Below are 16,947 nucleotides of genomic sequence, written 5' to 3' on the forward strand. Positions count from 1 at the left end.
GTCGAAGAAGGTTTTAGGCACAATCTCTGACCGCGGTCAGAAATAGTATAGGCTAAAGTGGCTTTTCACGTATAAGTAATTTCTGACAGCCGTTAGAAATAGTAGTGGTGTATTGGAATTAGAGCGGGCTGTAGGAGCTTTTACCCCCTTGAGGTGAAAAGGAAATACAACAAGATACAGGTAAGAAATACATAATTTATATAGATACGACTCTTCCTATGTTTGCACTGTTTAGTAACCCGTATGGGTAACCCGCAAACCCGCGCGGGTTACCCAAGCAAACCCGAAACCTATTGCGGGTTATGAAAGTCGACCCGAAACCCGACCTATTTGCGGGTTGGGTTTTTTCGGGTTTGCGGGTTTGCGGGTTTTGGCGCAGTCTAGAAACACGTAGTATCAGAATTCTTCGAATCCTTCGAAGAATGTCAGATTCTATGAAATTAGACCCTAATGTCTACCCTGCTATAACGCCCGGCCGAGAACTACGCTAATGTATATGCACGTACTTATTTTTTATACTGGTAATACCAATATTATTGATCATTACTAATGGATGAATAGTATGTAGCTTATGCCTTTTTAGGTATTTAATTTGCTGTATACAATGGAATTTATTACTAGTGAGGTGTATGCATTAGCGTATTTCTCGGCCGGGCTGGAGGTGCCCATCGCCCGTCCACGGTGGGCCTTGGGCTATTTGGATTTTCGAGTGCCCGTCCATAACGCCCAAGGCCCACGGGCATGCCCACGGCGGGCATGCCCACGATGCCCACCATTATATAAAGTTGTCTTAAATATATATAAAAATTAGATATATAGTAAATTATAGTATATATATTTATATATATCTTATTAAAAATCCGGAATTATGATTGTAAATATATAAAAAATATAAATTTAGTTAAAATATTTTGAAATCTGTCAATTAAAATCACGTGTTGCGCTAATTTTGCTTACTAAAAAGGCCCACGGGCGCCCACGGTGTCCATGGACAATGGGCCCTAAGGGTAGGGCCCGTCCATGGGCGTATTGATAGTGCCCATCGCCCGCTTACATAAGGCCCGTGGGCACTGCCCACCCGCCCGTCCATGGGCGATGTCGCAGTCTACTAGGAGTACTATCTAGTTATCGGAGCCCTTGGAGATGACCTCAACTAGGTTCCTAGGCGGTGTCAGATGGCAGTACCCAGTACCAATTTTTATTACTATGCTAGCATACACTTTGTATGTACATGTTACTTGAGTTAAGCAATACCTATCAACAAATCAAATACGTGTTCGAGTCCCAACATACGCAGCAAGCTCAATACGTATTCTCTTCGCCAAAAACGTATTATGCCATGCAAATACGTATCGTTTAGTTTACTACACATTGACGTTTACTACGTATTAAATCACATACCGTATGAACACCGTTTGACTGACAACAATGCATGTTATACCGTTGTTCAACCATTTTCGGTATTACCACCGTGTTACTACCGTATTCTATTTTTTAGAAACCCCCGGATGGAGCCCTGAGGTCCACCTGAGCACCAGCAGCTTATGTATCTACAATATTTGAAATTCTACAGCCATGCCAGGAGCCATTATTTGTTAGAATGAGAATGTAATTAATGCTTGACAATATTTAGGTAAAATTGACCCATGCCAGCCAAGAGTCGGACATATGTTGCATATTGCCATCAAGCCAACCAAGGAATAAGTCATGATCGTCGAAATTCACACCGTCAAGAAAGCTGGAATCATCAATCAATTTGTCACTCATTCCAGTGTCTTCTACGACGGAGGTGAGACCATCAACGGAGAGAACCTGGTCCAAGACATGGCGGATTGCTTTCTGACCCTGCTGTGCGACACGGTAGTTACCGTCATGGGGTTTAACGATGGTGTCCAAATGTGCCGCGAAAAGGGTCAAATTTTGGATGATTTCCGAACGAGGAAAATCAAGCGAAGAGCTTACCACTGCCGATCGAGATCGGCGAAGTAATTCTGCACAGAGAACACCCGCAGAAGGAAGACCCGGTAAGCATACCTAATGGCCATTAGAGATTTCGACTTTTCGGCTTTTTGCCCACAATCCAAGATACGCTCCACTTACGTTAAACCCAGTATCTTTGACGGGATGCCCAGAGCGAATTTTCTCGGAAATCATAACGACCAATGCTTTGAGTATCTCTCGAGCGATTTCAATGATTGCCCCAGGTTGTGTCTGGGTACGTTTCCCTAGGGTCCGGTAGAGCAGGAAATCATTGTAGAGGAACTCTATATGAACATCGAAAAGGATGTCATATTCCACTCTAGAAACAACTCCCACGTCAATATCAGGTTTCCAACGGAGGTATTCCGGTAGTCCCTGTTTTAATTGACGAGATTCGCGTGAAAGTTCCCTGCAAACATTAGCTATGTCCTAGATGTGGCAGGAAATTGGACTGTCCGCATACTCGACCCTCTGGCTGAGATTCTCAAGTTGCCAACTCAGTGAAAGTTCTAAGACCTTCTCACGGAGAACGCTAGTGATCAAGGCAATTCGAGGCCACGTGCCCTTTGCTAAGCTTGACTCCAGATTCCATCCATCTTTTTCATCCAGTCGAGCGATTGCCGCATCACGGACGACTGGATCGGCGAATATTTCCTCAACGCTCAAGTCAAGCGGCATCTGAATATCACAATAGCGCCAGCTTATAAGCGGTGGGCGACCCAAGAAAGTGGCAAGCACTTTGTCCATTGAATACGCCGCCACCATAGTTCTTTTTCGCATCTCAGAAAGAAAGAAAGGAGCCTTTCCGCTAGAATCCTGATGAAGCCCGAGCGCAAACACCGTTGTTGATAACTCCCCCAACTTTCTCCATGGTCGAAAGTCTATGAACACCGTTAGGCAATGTTGGCAGGCAAAGAACGGAATAACAGACCACTTTCACCGTAAACTACTGCCAAAAGCGTAGTATGATGCAGTAGAAACCAGGCCACAATATCATTCACAATTCCAGTGCTATCGCAGAACTGGAGACATATGTCTCCCACAGCAGTAGCGGTTATGGCGAGACTCTTCGGATCCATCGTATTTGGACGCATGAAGATGCGGTCACTGTGAGGGATCCAGTCCGTGGCTAGGCCTGTCAGAGTAAATAATAGCCCAATCAACTCCCATCTCCCGGCAGCAGCGGATTGGAAGTCCTCCCAGGTCATTGAAGGGTGCACCTCAAGTGCCCGGTTATGGGTTTCAAAAAGTCTTTTTGACAAGAACAAGGCTCGTTGGTTTGTGTCCATGCCCTCAGTTTCTAGGGAGTTCCACATCTTTTCTGCGAGAGTAAAAACCATGTTGGTGACAGGCCAGCCAAGGCTCCATCCCGTCCATATCTTGAATCGAGCGGTGACTACTTCCCTATAAAATGGGAGGTTCTCCAGAAGCGCCAAGACCCGGGCACCGAGATTGATCCGCTTTTGGTCAACGGGGAAACTATCATGGCCTGTGACATATGGATTTCCTACGAGGAGTCCGGTTCTCGTATCTGTGAACGCATCGAAGTAGCTAGTTTGCCCCAAAAATCCAGGGGTCGAGACTGATGCCTTTTTCCGAGTCCATAAATCGTTCTCATTGTGTAGTCGATTGACGTTACTAGGGTGATCTGATTCGCAAACAACACGTCGCTTCTTTTTGGGGCGTATTCCAGTGAGGGGCTGCGTCAATGGTGCCGGGTGATAGGTACAATGAAGACTGCGGCGCTCGCATCGTCCACAAATGGGACTTACATGATCGCATCGCAACTTTGAGGTACGGCATGGCTCGCAGGATGATAATTGACCATTACGGCGGGGGGTCGCCATTGTACGAACACCTGATATTATCAGAGGATGACAGTCAAAAGGCAAACCTGGAAGTATTTGAAGGTGTTAGTTACATCTATCCATGGATGTAGTTGTCGGAGCTCGGCCCTCGGAACTCGGAGTTGGATGACTAAGGATCAGGTTGGAGGCCCCGGGCCGGCCCGGGGACTTGCTCTCACGGGCCTAAAATTACCAGAGGATGTCACTATGTAGGTACAGCTTTGGGCCATTATCAACCGATCACATAATTTGATGGATCAGCTTGGGCTCGAAACAATGGCGCACAGTTCTAAAGTGACAGTGAATCCACTCGTCTGTGAATCCAGTCTCTCGGGCTGTTTGTGGTCGGTGACGGTATTCAGTTGTCAGAGCAAGTCTCCATTGCTATGGTTACTGGTGTAGAACAGAAGGATTTCCTTTAACATTAGATATGACCCTCTGGTTCGCTGGGCAAGGTGAGGCGAGAGAAGAGCGAAGAAGGGAGAAGAAGAGAAAGAAGAAGAGAAAGAAGAAGAGAAAGAAGTCAAAATATAGTTTACACGTATAACAGTTGCTTAATGAGCGTGGTAGCGCACGCAGGAAAAGCTAGCATAAGCTTGGTGGCATAATTCGGGCCTGCATGTGCCAGGACATTGCGTCCGATATGGATGAGCCGAGTCTGCTCCGAGTCCGACAAGGAGCCACCGAGTAGACAATCAGCCTTGAAAAAAATTCCCTACACATGGAAGAGTAGCCTGGAAGCCCTAAGAAGGGGGAGAAAATGTCTAAGAAAGCATATAAACTAAAATCTAGCAAAAGGACATGACAAGGCCGCATCAATGGCCAACTGGACTTGGGAATATCTGAATTGTAAACGTATAACACCTAGAATTTATAAAGATATCTACGATAGCATGACGAGGGCAGCATCCCCAACCCGCTCTAAATGTTTCACGTCCAATGCCTTGGTTATTTCAACATCACGGTCCATAGGAGCTGTCTTAGGATAAAATTCAACTTTGCCACCATCCTGAATGACGTTTGTTCGGTCTAGGAGAAGACGGGCCCGGGCATAGGGATCAAGTTTCCAGTAATTGACACGCAGTCGCTCAGCTAGATAAGCTCTTTCGCTTTCGCTGGAATGGAGCTTCATCGCGTCCTCTGATTTAGTTGCATTGATCCACCCAGACGTAGCAGCCAAAAACTCTTCACCGATAGCTTGTCGCTCGCGTTTCAGGGCGTCCCGTATCGTAGTATTATCCATCTTTGAGTTTTCGGTAAAACTGGGCTCAATGTATTTATATGACCATTTCTCGTCGCCGCCCATCTCTTCCGCGATCTGATCACGGGGAATGAACTTCTCGAGGTCGGTGACACTATTTGTGAATTCAACCTTGGCTGCAATTTCGGGATCCATCAAGCCTCGAATAAGTCGCCAAATCCCTAAAACATAGAAATGATGAGTTTCAAGAGAACCAAAAAAGAAGCAAGATAGGCCAGTGGTATCCTTGGCCTCGGTCAAAATAATCCACTGACCTGAGAAAGCCCGCGGGGCATTATGAATAAGCATAATTCCCAAACATTCGGGATAATTAGCTTCGAAACATCTAAGAATAAATTTGACAGGTGGATATTCCTGCCCGCAAAGAAAAGCATTAGCTATATAAAGGTAAAGGAATGACGGTGATGCTACGTGCACTGGAAATAGTGACATACCATATTGGACAGCCCAAAGCCGGTCATATCAAATAACACAGCCTAACCTAGAGTCAGTGACACCGTGTTACCTCGCTATCAAAAACAACACACATACTGCAGTCTCAACCGGAGGAGCCATTGTAAGTCGGACCGATTCGATCAGATGGACAATATGTCGCTCCAAAGATTCTTCACTCTGAGCCCCAGGCTTGTGTAAGCGGACTCTCACCACCACAATCGGGCGACCAGCCCTATCAATACCATGCACGTAACTCTTTCCCATGCGCATTTGAGACATGAAGTCATTTCCGGCTTTCCATTCACTTATGCTGGATTTGTTTTGGGTCTGTTTGAGGGCATATAACTCTCCCTTTGCCATCACATCTTCATCTACGTGCATTTCCTTTAATCGCCAAACGATCGCTTCCATCATCATGGCAAATGACTTGGGCACATCCCATTTGCGAGCTCGGAGGAAACGTAAAAGCATGGCATCGGGGTGGTCGTGTTTGAGAGTGTCAAATACCCCCGTACGAAGCTCAATGGGTGTGATCTCCGAGAGGGCCTTCTTGATTGCATTGGATTCAGCCACACCAGCCCCCATTTCTCCTAGGCATTTCATAATGCTTTGGTGATATGGTGTATTCGGGATCGGCATGGGGTTTTCAGAGACATTGCTCTGTGTACGGCCAAGAAGCGACAACCTTCTCTGGGGTTGGATTGGACTCCAAGGCTCCTCGGAGAAGCCATTGATAGGTTCGTTGGTTAGGGATATTTGAGCTACCTTGAGTAGGACTGACCAAAGGCTTTGTAACTTGGCTTCCTGATCCCTGTTGAGGTTGCCCAAGAAGCCGGGTTTGGGACCATCGGCAGCCATTTTTCTTGGGAGGTTCGGACGTGACCTGTAACGAGTGGATCGAAGGTGAGATTGAAGGACGAGTTTAGATTGCGGAGTAGGCTGTGGTGTTTACGAATTAAAAGACCAAAAGCGCGTTGATGGTGGAAGTGATAAATTCAGTCAAACTAGCTCGTACAAAGTAGGTGATCGTCGGAAATCCACATGAAACCCCTCATACCCCAGACTCTGCCTCGGTCCCCAGAAACTGGGGGGTGGGGGATATTCGTTCATTCCTTCTGGAGTTCTGTCAAATCCCAGTGCATTCGTAGTGATTAATCCGTACTGCAATTTCATCTAGCAGATAGTCGCCAGTTCCCCCGGCTCTAACGATACACATGTAAAAGGACGCATTTTGAGATTTGGAGTGTCACTGGAGAACTCGGAAAAAAAGAATAACCGAAAACGCAAAATTAAGTATCCTTTATATGGTTTGCCTATACAAAAGGTACTTCGACACCCCGTAGGTATAACACCCAAACACTTTAAATGGGTCAATAGGCCAATAGCTACTTGGAAAGCGGCACACGACTGAGTACTCGCACTGGCAGACAGAGAGCGGGATGTCGTGAAGAATTAGAACCTGTCAAAGAAATTAGCTAGTCGAGGATTCAGACGAGGGGTTGCGATCGCTTCTAAATCGCTTCTAATTTTATCCAATTTCCGGCATTCCAGCTGTATCTGGAAATACTGAGGCGCACCAACACCCGGTGGTGTTGGGCGATTGGCACTGTTAAAAGGAAAAAAAGGAAGATTGATTTCGTACAAGATTAGAACATTAGAACATTACATATTTATCATATTAGAATAATAGAATAATAGAATAATAATAATAATAATGTACCCCCTCTGAGTGTACGGAGTACGGAGTAATGGGCGGGGAAACGGGGTTGACTACGGGGTTCACTACGGAGTACATCGACTTCCGGGGTTGGCTACGGAATACATCGACTCAAATACTATTCTATGAATGGAATATGATCTTCACGCTGATAACGATGTGTCACGGCCTCGAATAAAATCACTTTCAAAGATTGTGACCCGGTCGCAAGTACTAAAAACGTGCGTTTCCATCATTACCGTGTTCTCTCGATGTACAGGGTACGGAGTAGACAAAGTACCTCAGTTGGACATAGTTAACTATAGGCGTGTGTTTACTGCGAAGAGATCGACACTCTAGGTTTCCACCAATAACTAATATTCCTATACTTGTGTAACTGACTCTTATAATGTTAACTGTACTCCATAATGAAGCCGTAAGATCCCGACCCTGGTACGGAGTACTAATCCTTCGTACGTCTGTGGATATTCCACTCCAATTATAAAAAATTATAAGCGTTTTTCGTGTGTCATCAAGAGATAAGGAATGTGCCGTCTCCGTTGCTTATCAGCCAAGAACTGCCAAGGCATCCGGGTGGTTTAAGCTTGAATTTGTTATCTTTTGTGTCATGCTTATCGATATAGAACCATGGAGGTTTAAATAGAGTATGGAGTACGGAGTACGGAGTAGATATCGCTATATTGGAATCATTACATTCATTTGTGCTTGTAACCATGCCTACCGACTTCGAATCAAGTCACCCCCTTCAAAACAAGATGTACCAGTCACTATCGCGAGCGTCGACATCGACCCTCGAGCAGAGCGAGCATTGGTATGGAAGTTCGATCTTCGCCTACTTCCTGTGTTGGCCATCATGTATCTGTTCAACAGCCTGGACAAATCCAATTTGGGCAATGCCAAGACAGCTGGACTTGAAGGTACGCCGCCACCGGGATTGATGACTGAAAAGTACCGCATTGACATGAATGACAATGATAGAAACACTCTCCCTAAAGGGGAATCAATATAATCTTCTTCTAAGCATCTTTTTTGTCCCTTACGTTTTGACTGCACCTTTTCTCGGTCTTTTGGGAAAGAAATATGGTCCAAACATTGTGCTACCGAGCATGATGCTTGCCTTTGGTATTTGCACGATTCTTGTTGTCGCAGTCTACAACTTTAGCGGTCTCTTCGCTATTAGGTGGTTTTTGGGTATGGCAGAGAGCGCGTTTTTTCCGTTGGTGATCTATTACCAAACGACGTAAGCCCATCCTTTTAAGCCTTTAGAAGTGCATCATCTCTAATTCAAACTTAGCTTCTATCGTCGGGGTGAGCTAGCCCGCCGACTCGCTATCTTCTATGCAGCTCAAACCATAGCCTCTGCCTTCTCTGGATTGCTGGCATTTGGAATTTTCCGCATCCACACAGGACCACTGGCCCCTTGGAGGTATCTCTTTTTGATCGAAGGAGCAGGAACTGTTCTCTTCGCTCTCTTTGCACTTTGGTATCTACCTCGATCGGCCTCAGAGGCAAGCTTTCTGACACCCGAAGAGAAAGAACTCGCGTACCTTCGTTTGCAAATTGATAGTTCTTCTGTGGTCAATGAAAAGCTTGATATCCGCGATGCGTTCAAAGTGTTTAAACACGGAACTAGCTGGGTTATCTTGGGGATTCAGGTTTGTCTGGGTGTTCCCCTGCAAGCTGTTCAGCTATTCCTTCCAGTGATCATCCAGCGCCTTGGATATAGTACTGTGAAAACCAACCTATTCACTGTGGCTCCCAACATATCAGGCGCTGTAGTTCTCCTCATCCTAGCATTCAGTAGTGACTGGACGAGATGGAGATTCCCATTCATTGCACTTGGCTTTTTGTTCACCTTTGTTGGGTTCGTGATCTATGCGACTATTGATGTTGAGCACGATATAAATGTAGCATATTTTGCTTCATTTCTGATGACTTGGTTGGTTTCCCCCCTTCTTCACTCACGGGATAGAAGCTGACAAGGTTATATAGGGGAACCTCTGCGCCTTCCGTTCTTCTCGACACTTGGTATAACAACAACACTGCCAATGAAGGACGTCGTGTGGTATTGACGAGTATTGCAGTCCCATTGGCGAACTTGATGGGGGTTGTCAGCTCGAACATCTTTCGAAAGCAGGATGCACCCAAATATCTTCCTGCTCTAATCACCACGGCCTCATTTGGTGGAGTTGGGATTGTCTTAACACTCTGTCTTGGGCTTTGGATGATGGCGGATAATAAGAAAAGGGACCGATTGCAAGGTGTTCACATTAAGGCAAGGGATATCCCCACAGAATATCTTAAGGATGGGCCTGCTTGCGATGGCTTCCGCTGGTTTTATTAAGAGATTTTTTTTTAATAGATATATACATATAATTTGCGAGGAGGGATTTGTCTCCTGTTCTCGAGGTCAAGATTATCATCTAGCTATGACAAACAGCCCTTTAGGTAAAGAACCATTCTCTCTTTGATCAAGATCTACATCCGGTTGGAGCCGCCCCAACAGAGTCGGGATATACGGGTGTCTGCTCTGCGGACTCGCACTTGCAGTAGTTGGTCTCCAGGGGAGTATCTGAACACACACTTGCCGGCGCCGTTGCGCAGTATGTGTTGGTCGAGATTGAGGTTGTCATGCCCGCTGGACAGGAGCTTGAAGGCATGCAAAAAGTGTCGACAGTGGATGCGCCTGGGAGAATGGTCGCGCTATACCATTGGTCCCTGGCACAGGAGCAAGAAACCACTTTAAAAATATCGGGTACATTAGTTTCATTGTCTAGTGCTGGACAAATTGAAGAAGGAAAATGGGCCGGAAGGGACTTACCACTGATAATAGTCGACTGTCCTCCCGCCAAGGTGCCTTCATACAAGGTCGAGGTTGTCCAAGGAATTGCCCCATGCGAGCACTCAGTCGTGATCCAGGACGCATCAACGGGAAAACAGGTCGACTGCTCCATGCAATGACCTGGGTGCCAAACCGAGGGGAAGTACCCCTCCGAGCACTGGATGGGGGGCTCCGGTCTAGCGCAGTACGATGTAGGAGTTCCCATCGTGCAATCTGTCGTATATACAGCGGTCTGGCCATCCGAGCAGCTGAGCGACGCAGCCTTGGTGATTGTCGCCGGAATTGCGGTTGTTGTACCTGCGGCAGTCTGCTGGGGGAATGCCACGACGGCAGTGAACAAGAAAGAGAACAGAGCAAGGGCTCGAATAAAATCCATTTTGGCAGTATTTGAGCAAGAGCGAAAGAAGCTGTCAGGGGTTGTGAAGACTGTAAGAAGTGCTCTTGTAATCCCAAGAACTCGAGTCCAGGGCCAAACTTGGGTTTTATACCACAGGAGGTCTCACTACAGCTTAAGTCGTCCGATGTAGAACAATCAAATTTCGCAAACAATTCTGCTCCCACATACGTGTGCCCAGTCTTAGTGGGGCGGTTTCTGATAGCTCGAAAGAGAGACAAAGGGCTCAGCTCATAACGTTACCTAGGTAACTCTCCGCATGTAACCTTGAAACCGTCTAATAAATGGGGTCATTGGATGCCCTATTTTTTTTCCCTCTCGAAAAACGAGAATGAAAACGCAAATGTGTAAAAATAGCGTTATGCTTGAGACTTCCGAAGACCTCCCAGAAGCGAAGGCCCGCCCGTGGCGGGGTCGGGCAGCCCACTCTCGTATTCCAAGGTTATTGTTGGGATGTGTGTGAGACTTGGACAATATTATTTGTGATGCTGACACTTCGAGTGCTCGATTTAATAGCTGATTCCAATCTGTCATCACTACTGTACTGCTGCTACCTGGACCTCATTTTCCTGTCACAGATATGTTCCTGTCAGTGGTGGGGTTTGTTCATGTCCCATCGATTTTGGGATTACTTAACTAGTTATGACACATGTACAACATGACTACAGTTTTGTTGCTGATACGGCTAATACATGCTGATTGATCGCTTTGGATGCGGAAGATGGTGAGACATTCCCCGAAAAGCGAATTGGGGGTGAAACATTGTTTCACTATCGGGAGTCAGATCTATGTGAGACCGTCAGATAGGACCTTGGGGAGTTGGGGAAATAAGGGCAAAGGTATGCTATTGTCTAATGAACTACACCGTACTAGTTACTTCTTCGAAGATGTAGCCTGCAAAGGATAATGTCGAATGTCGGTGTAGGGTAAATAAGAGAGTTTCTAACTCTGGAAAGATCCAAATAATTCTAAGCAATGACATTACAATGACATTCAACTGATGAAACGAGCCTATATGATGAATTTTATATGAGAACTACCACCCAATTACATCCATATGTAGTTATAGTCATTAACTACCTAGGGATGTTATCAGTAACCCTAGAGTAGCGATACTGGGGCAGCCCAGGGTGGGGCAACCCCAGGGCCCCTGTGGGAAACGGCGGGTGCTTACTAAGTTTTGGTTGAACTTCCAAATTTGGAAGGTTCGGGGGCTTAGTTTGGAGAAACAGACGAAAAGATGATTAAAAGTCCATGACCACTGGCACTCTACTCCGTACTCCATATGTAATCATCATTTCATGCATTTTTCATTTAGATGATGTATGTTATATAAATTTGTACAGGGTGCCAACGCTCACTCCGCTTATGATTGGCCCTTGATCTTGCGCTATACTACAGAGTACAGCCTGAGGTAATGCGGCATTTCCCTTCTCACTCTGTCAATTAAATACGTCTTTCGGTGCCTTTCGCCTTTCGCTGCATATTCATTCACTTTGTTTACATTGGCCCTTTCCGTTTGCGCGACATGCGTCTGCGTACTATAAGGAAATATTGTGGAACGCTGTCAATTATTTGCTTATTGTCCTCCTGAAACCTCTAAATTAAATGGCAACTTTCTTTTCCCTGTGGACACTCTTCAACTTCCACCTGTGGCCCGGCATTTGGCCCCCACTTGACCTTTAGCACCTGATGTTGTAATTTACCAATTACCAGCAGCCTGTTACGCCGTTCACATTTTGGGCAAGAGGTCGGGCAGGCTAGGAGACTCGGAGCATCAAATCCCTTCTATTCATTACATCGCCCAAATCTAATACACATCATCTAGTGCATGCGCGTCCATCCAATACCCCGAAATTCGACGACTGCCGGATATTCTTGGCGCCTCTCGATTCCTTCCAAAATTCCGCAAGACTCCGACTCCAGCTCCACTATCAGATGCCCTATACGGTTGCCGCTACCCCTTCAGGCTACTAAACACCATATGGCGATCACCCGTCTTACTCTAGTGGGCCTAGGTAGTCATATACCAGCTTAGCCTTGAGGGTCTCGCCGCCCTTGCGAACCTCGATATGGCGGATATAGCGATACTCGCCGTTGAGCTGCTCAAAACCACCAGCCTGTTAAGTAACTCTGTCGATGTCAAGGTGCTCAGTGGTTATGATAATGGCCCTGGTAGTGCCCTGCTCCCAGCCATCCGCGAGCCATGCGGATGGAAGGTCGGCTAGGTTGACCCGGGCTGTGCAGCCTGTAATCTTACCAAATAACGGGTGGCTGGCGTGTCTGGTCTCGTTGTTGAGAAGGCGGTTTTCGATAGAGCCTGGTACACCGGATCCACTCTTGGAGTCGATGGTGAGGTGCGTAAAGCCGGCCTTGTCGGCATATTGCTTGATGGTCATGGTAATGTTGCCCACGTTGAGGACCTTACGGGTAAGCCAGTTAACGCCCTGGACCTTGAGGATGGAGTCATAGGATTCCGATAGCTGAAGGTTCTGGAGTGAAGAGCCAACCATTTTTGGATTATTTGGGACAGGAAGCTATTTGCAGCTTATGAACTGTACGTACCATGCTCCACCGGCCAGTGAGATCATCGATGGCGATATTTCCTGGGGCCGCCATTTTCATTTGATTTCAAGTTAATAGTTGGAAACCGAGAGAAATTTGTTGACTTGGAAAACACTGCCAAATTTTGAATCAATTGATGCTTGATATGATTGATTCTTGTTTGCCTAGCCTTGTATGTTATATAGATCCATCCTAAGTTGTTTCGTCTCAGCGCTTTCAGGATTGGTGTAAGTTAAGGCTCAGGATGGTTGGGATGAGTAGTGACAGGATTTCCACGATTCGAGAGCCTTGCCGAACGTGGCCTAACACGGTCTTCAAGAGGAAATGTGTGTTCGCCTTCTCACAATAACTCAAACCTCATGAAACGAAAAAGCTTCTGTCGACCTGCGTATGCCTGCCTAGTGCTGGGTAACACAAACCTAGTAAGGGACGGAGACCTGCATGCGACACCAGCAAACCATAGAGTACCGCATGGGGTAGGAGAATGTGGGAGTGAAATATGGCAGTAGCGATTATTGTCACACTTTTCCATTTGAGTAACCTGTACCGCAACCTGCTTTAGTGGCCGTAAGGCATGTGGGGGCGGTAGTGGAGGATTATTGGGTGTAGAGTACCTACCCGCTATGTAAATATATATAAAAGAGAGCCTATATGAAATATTACGATGATTTCAACTCGGTAACTCCCGGATGTTTTCTTCTTTGCTGCGCCACTAGATAGATATATATCGCACATAGGTCAATAACAAATCACAAAAATTATGGAATTTACCTCATAACGTCCACTATGCCCACAACATTATAGGTATTGTAACGTTCACTTTAAATCGTTTGATATCTACTAAATTCCCATCGCTATATACAAAATGACCAATTACCGCTACCTCCGTACAGTATAACATATGCAATAACCAAGAATATAACTTCAAATATATTAAAAGGCGGGAAGCAAACAGTCGCTCGTCGGCAGCATGGCAGTAAGACGGCCAGCATCGTTCTCTACCAAGTCGGCCAGATAGGCTGCTTTCTGAATGCCGGTCGTAGAGCGGATGGCACGCAGGCGGTCCGTGATCCATCCACGTATCTCTGGCGTGTTGATCGGGAGGCTCCCGGCAAGGTACAAGTACCAGACGACAAAATACGCGCCCGAGGCTGGGACCAAGCGTGTTGGGTCAGCGCCACTGCTACAGTCTATATACGAGGCGCCAGTTGTGGCCTCGTGTTGGATAAAGCCAAGCATCTGAGGCACCGACGCGAGGATACCGTCGCGCATCTCTGTCGTCGTGTCCGAGGTCCTCTGTAGCAGGCTCGTGTAAGCACCGCCGTCTGAGAATTCGTGTGGTGTCCATGCAAGTCCCTCGCGTAGCAGTAGGCAATAGATAACGTGGTTCAAGATAATGCGGCATGCACGCATCCCATCCCACACTTTGGCTATCCACGTGTTGTAGTAGATATGATATTTACCTTGGAAGACAAGGCGTGGATTTGCCGTAGGGTCACTGACAGTCTTGGAACGCCAGCCGATAGGCAACTCAGCGAAGAGATTCTCGACTCGCTGACTGAGCTCGGCGGCGTGAGAGAGCAGCGTCTCCCACTCCCCGGCCAGACAAGGTGTCTCCTGTTCTGGCTGCACTTGGTTGTACAAATTCATAACCTCGATGTGCGCAGTACTTAGTATCCAAGATGGACTCTTGCCATTGATGACATTACGCTCCATCTCGACACGCAAATAGCGCAGGCGCGGTGGAACAGGTTGGTCATATCGCGAGCATAGTGTGAGTACGTGGGAGATGGCCTCGCCGAAGATCTGTAGACCCTGCATTGTACGGAACTGGGACATGCCGCGAAGCATCAGTAGGCTAGCGGCGCCGTTTATGTGGCACTTCCATGCTTGAAGGGATTCTTCGCCCGAGCATGTGATGCTCTCAAAGAGTCCCAGGACCATTACAGCGAAGATGGTGCTGTCATTCCTGGCCATATTGGAATCCACCAACGCCACATTGACCCTCTCGATAGCTTCGGTGTAGCTGAGGCGCGCCTTGCGCATGAGGCTATCGGTGCCTGTGGTGCTGGCTAGCCCGGCGAGGCCTACTGCCCGGATGGCTACGCGTGCCAGCTCTGCGTCTCCGAACGGACCGGCGAGGATGTTGCTGGCATAGTTGAAGACGCCAGGGCACAGTCCGGAGTCTTTTATGACGTAGTTGGCCATGAAGTAGTTTATCCCCAGCTCGTCGAGACTATGAGATGGCATTATAGGAGATACCGGCATCGACAGAGACCGATGGTCAAAATCGAGGCCTGGCGTCGCGGATTGGACGGACGACAAAAATGATACGGGCATCAGTTGACCTGGCTCCCACAACATGCTCATGTCCTCTGGCCCAAGTGGGCTATTGTCTTCCATGATGCTATCCAGGAGATCGTCTGCGACACCTTTGCATTTGTGTGCTGCTCTCTGTTTCTTGTCCTGTTTATATTTAGCATCATCCTCTCGGTTTGAGATTTCTAGGATGTTCGGGTCATTGCCATTGTCGTTGTCGTTGTCCTTACCGTAATCGTATTGTGTGGACCTGGTCGCGAAGTCATGAGACAATGAAGCCGGGGGCCGCAACCCGACCAACGACAGCTCGAAGGAGGCGGGAGATGGTGTGGGAGATGTCCTTTGGCTAGAGGGTAAATTCGCACGTCGTGTCTTGCGAGTGCGAGCGCGGTCGATGACACGAGTCGTCTCGTCGCGGAAGATTAGGCTCGATGCATCGCGGTAGCCTGAGCAATTCTGGCCCGTCCGACGGCCTGGGATGCGGCGGGGCGTGGTGAGTTATGGGACTCGCATGTAATGGGGAAAGGGGGCATCGCAACGTACATTGTCCGCAGGATGGAACCACTTTGTCGCACTGGATGTAGTGGCTGGTCAGTGATGATAGAACAAGCTATATATGATGAGCAAAGTACGAACTCGTCTTTTGCTGGTGCGACATAAGCGCGCAACTTGCCGAAGGGCGCCCGCAGTAGACCATGCTTGAATGTGCTGGCTACGGCAGAGTCGAGCGAGGTCGACTCCCAATGCCTCCACAATTAGCCGAAGTCAGCAAGGTCGCTATTTTTTTTCTCTTTTCTCTTTTTTTCAGTATGGAAAAGTGGCAAGATCAGGCGGTGTTTGCCTAGTTGTGAAATCGGGGTCAGCTGCGGGATGGTGCGAAGGGACTATGATGAAATAATTTGGATAGGCTAAGATGGAAGACATCGGGGACCTTGCCCACGTAAGCTACATGACTTCCCAGGTGCCTTTGTTGCGCAGTTCACCGTCAACCATCCAATAGTCGGTGGATCATGTATCTAGGTAAGCTGTACTCCGCACGGAGTACGGAATACATCCTTTCCCATTTGCGTGGCTTATAATGCCTTGGCATCTGTATAACCGTAAACCTTATGTGTCGATCGCAGGATGTCAGGTTGACATATATTATTGGACCAATAGGATTAACCCAGTCTCAGGAAAGACCTCGTTTGATCAATGCACAGCCCCTAACAAGATGCTTCGGGATCCTCCGAGGTTGCCCACACCGGCTGACTCATCCTACTGGCCTGGGAATCCAGGCAACCAGCCAGCTGACTAAAAGGATTGACAACCCGGGGAGAATATCTCTTGGTGAACCCTTGCAATGTCGTGATAATTTAGAGGAACCTCACCATAATCTTAATAAGGACTCCAGTTTGGCTGCGGATTTGGGATTTAATCTTAATCCCTACGGATTGACAAACTTTTCCCTTGGTTGTCGCAACTCTCGCTGGCATTCTTGCATCCCATCGAGGCACATTACACAACCTTGTAATTTCTTGAGAGGTATGATAGGACAAAATGTACTATCCATACCCAGATGGGAATGGTGTAATATGAGTCATGATG

The 16,947-nt window shown here is 47.2% G+C and overlaps 6 protein-coding genes across 6 annotated transcripts; 1 reads left to right on the plus strand and 5 right to left on the minus strand.

Annotated features, from left to right (window-relative positions):
* Window positions 1-1,629: 1,629 nt before the first annotated feature.
* Window positions 1,630-4,010, minus strand: N7487_010654 (uncharacterized protein; the record flags this gene model as incomplete). The annotated part of the gene is made up of 5 exons (XM_056878384.1): window positions 1,630-2,034; window positions 2,101-2,389; window positions 2,444-2,861; window positions 2,912-3,874; window positions 3,902-4,010. Coding segments are annotated over 5 exons (2,184 nt in total), but the record flags the coding sequence as incomplete, so codon positions are not given.
* Window positions 4,011-4,710: 700 nt separating this feature from the next.
* Window positions 4,711-6,381, minus strand: N7487_010655 (CRAL-TRIO domain-containing protein; the record flags this gene model as incomplete). Its single annotated transcript, XM_056878385.1, has 3 exons — window positions 4,711-5,442; window positions 5,523-5,564; window positions 5,620-6,381. The coding sequence occupies 3 exons, from the start codon at window positions 6,379-6,381 to the stop codon at window positions 4,711-4,713; spliced, it is 1,536 nt and encodes a 511-aa protein (XP_056726965.1).
* A 988-nt stretch (window positions 6,382-7,369) lies between these two features.
* On the plus strand, window positions 7,370-9,584 carry N7487_010656 (uncharacterized protein; the record flags this gene model as incomplete). Its single annotated transcript, XM_056878386.1, has 6 exons — window positions 7,370-7,500; window positions 7,654-7,672; window positions 7,884-8,157; window positions 8,219-8,480; window positions 8,535-9,179; window positions 9,233-9,584. The coding sequence occupies 6 exons, from the start codon at window positions 7,370-7,372 to the stop codon at window positions 9,582-9,584; spliced, it is 1,683 nt and encodes a 560-aa protein (XP_056726966.1).
* Window positions 9,585-9,711: 127 nt separating this feature from the next.
* N7487_010657 (uncharacterized protein) lies at window positions 9,712-10,458 on the minus strand (the record flags this gene model as incomplete). The annotated part of the gene is made up of 2 exons (XM_056878387.1): window positions 9,712-9,980; window positions 10,062-10,458. The coding sequence occupies 2 exons, from the start codon at window positions 10,456-10,458 to the stop codon at window positions 9,712-9,714; spliced, it is 666 nt and encodes a 221-aa protein (XP_056726967.1).
* Window positions 10,459-12,599: 2,141 nt separating this feature from the next.
* On the minus strand, window positions 12,600-13,095 carry N7487_010658 (uncharacterized protein; the record flags this gene model as incomplete). The annotated part of the gene is made up of 2 exons (XM_056878388.1): window positions 12,600-12,968; window positions 13,042-13,095. 2 exons carry the CDS (start codon window positions 13,093-13,095, stop codon window positions 12,600-12,602), a joined length of 423 nt encoding a protein of 140 aa, XP_056726968.1.
* Window positions 13,096-13,974: 879 nt separating this feature from the next.
* On the minus strand, window positions 13,975-16,018 carry N7487_010659 (uncharacterized protein; the record flags this gene model as incomplete). Its single annotated transcript, XM_056878389.1, has 2 exons — window positions 13,975-15,833; window positions 15,997-16,018. The coding sequence occupies 2 exons, from the start codon at window positions 16,016-16,018 to the stop codon at window positions 13,975-13,977; spliced, it is 1,881 nt and encodes a 626-aa protein (XP_056726969.1).
* Window positions 16,019-16,947: the final 929 nt, after the last annotated feature.

This window comes from Penicillium crustosum (assembly GCF_028827405.1).
Source record: "Penicillium crustosum strain IBT 35664 chromosome Unknown utg000004l_segment0_segment0, whole genome shotgun sequence".
Lineage (NCBI taxonomy): Eukaryota > Fungi > Ascomycota > Eurotiomycetes > Eurotiales > Aspergillaceae > Penicillium > Penicillium crustosum.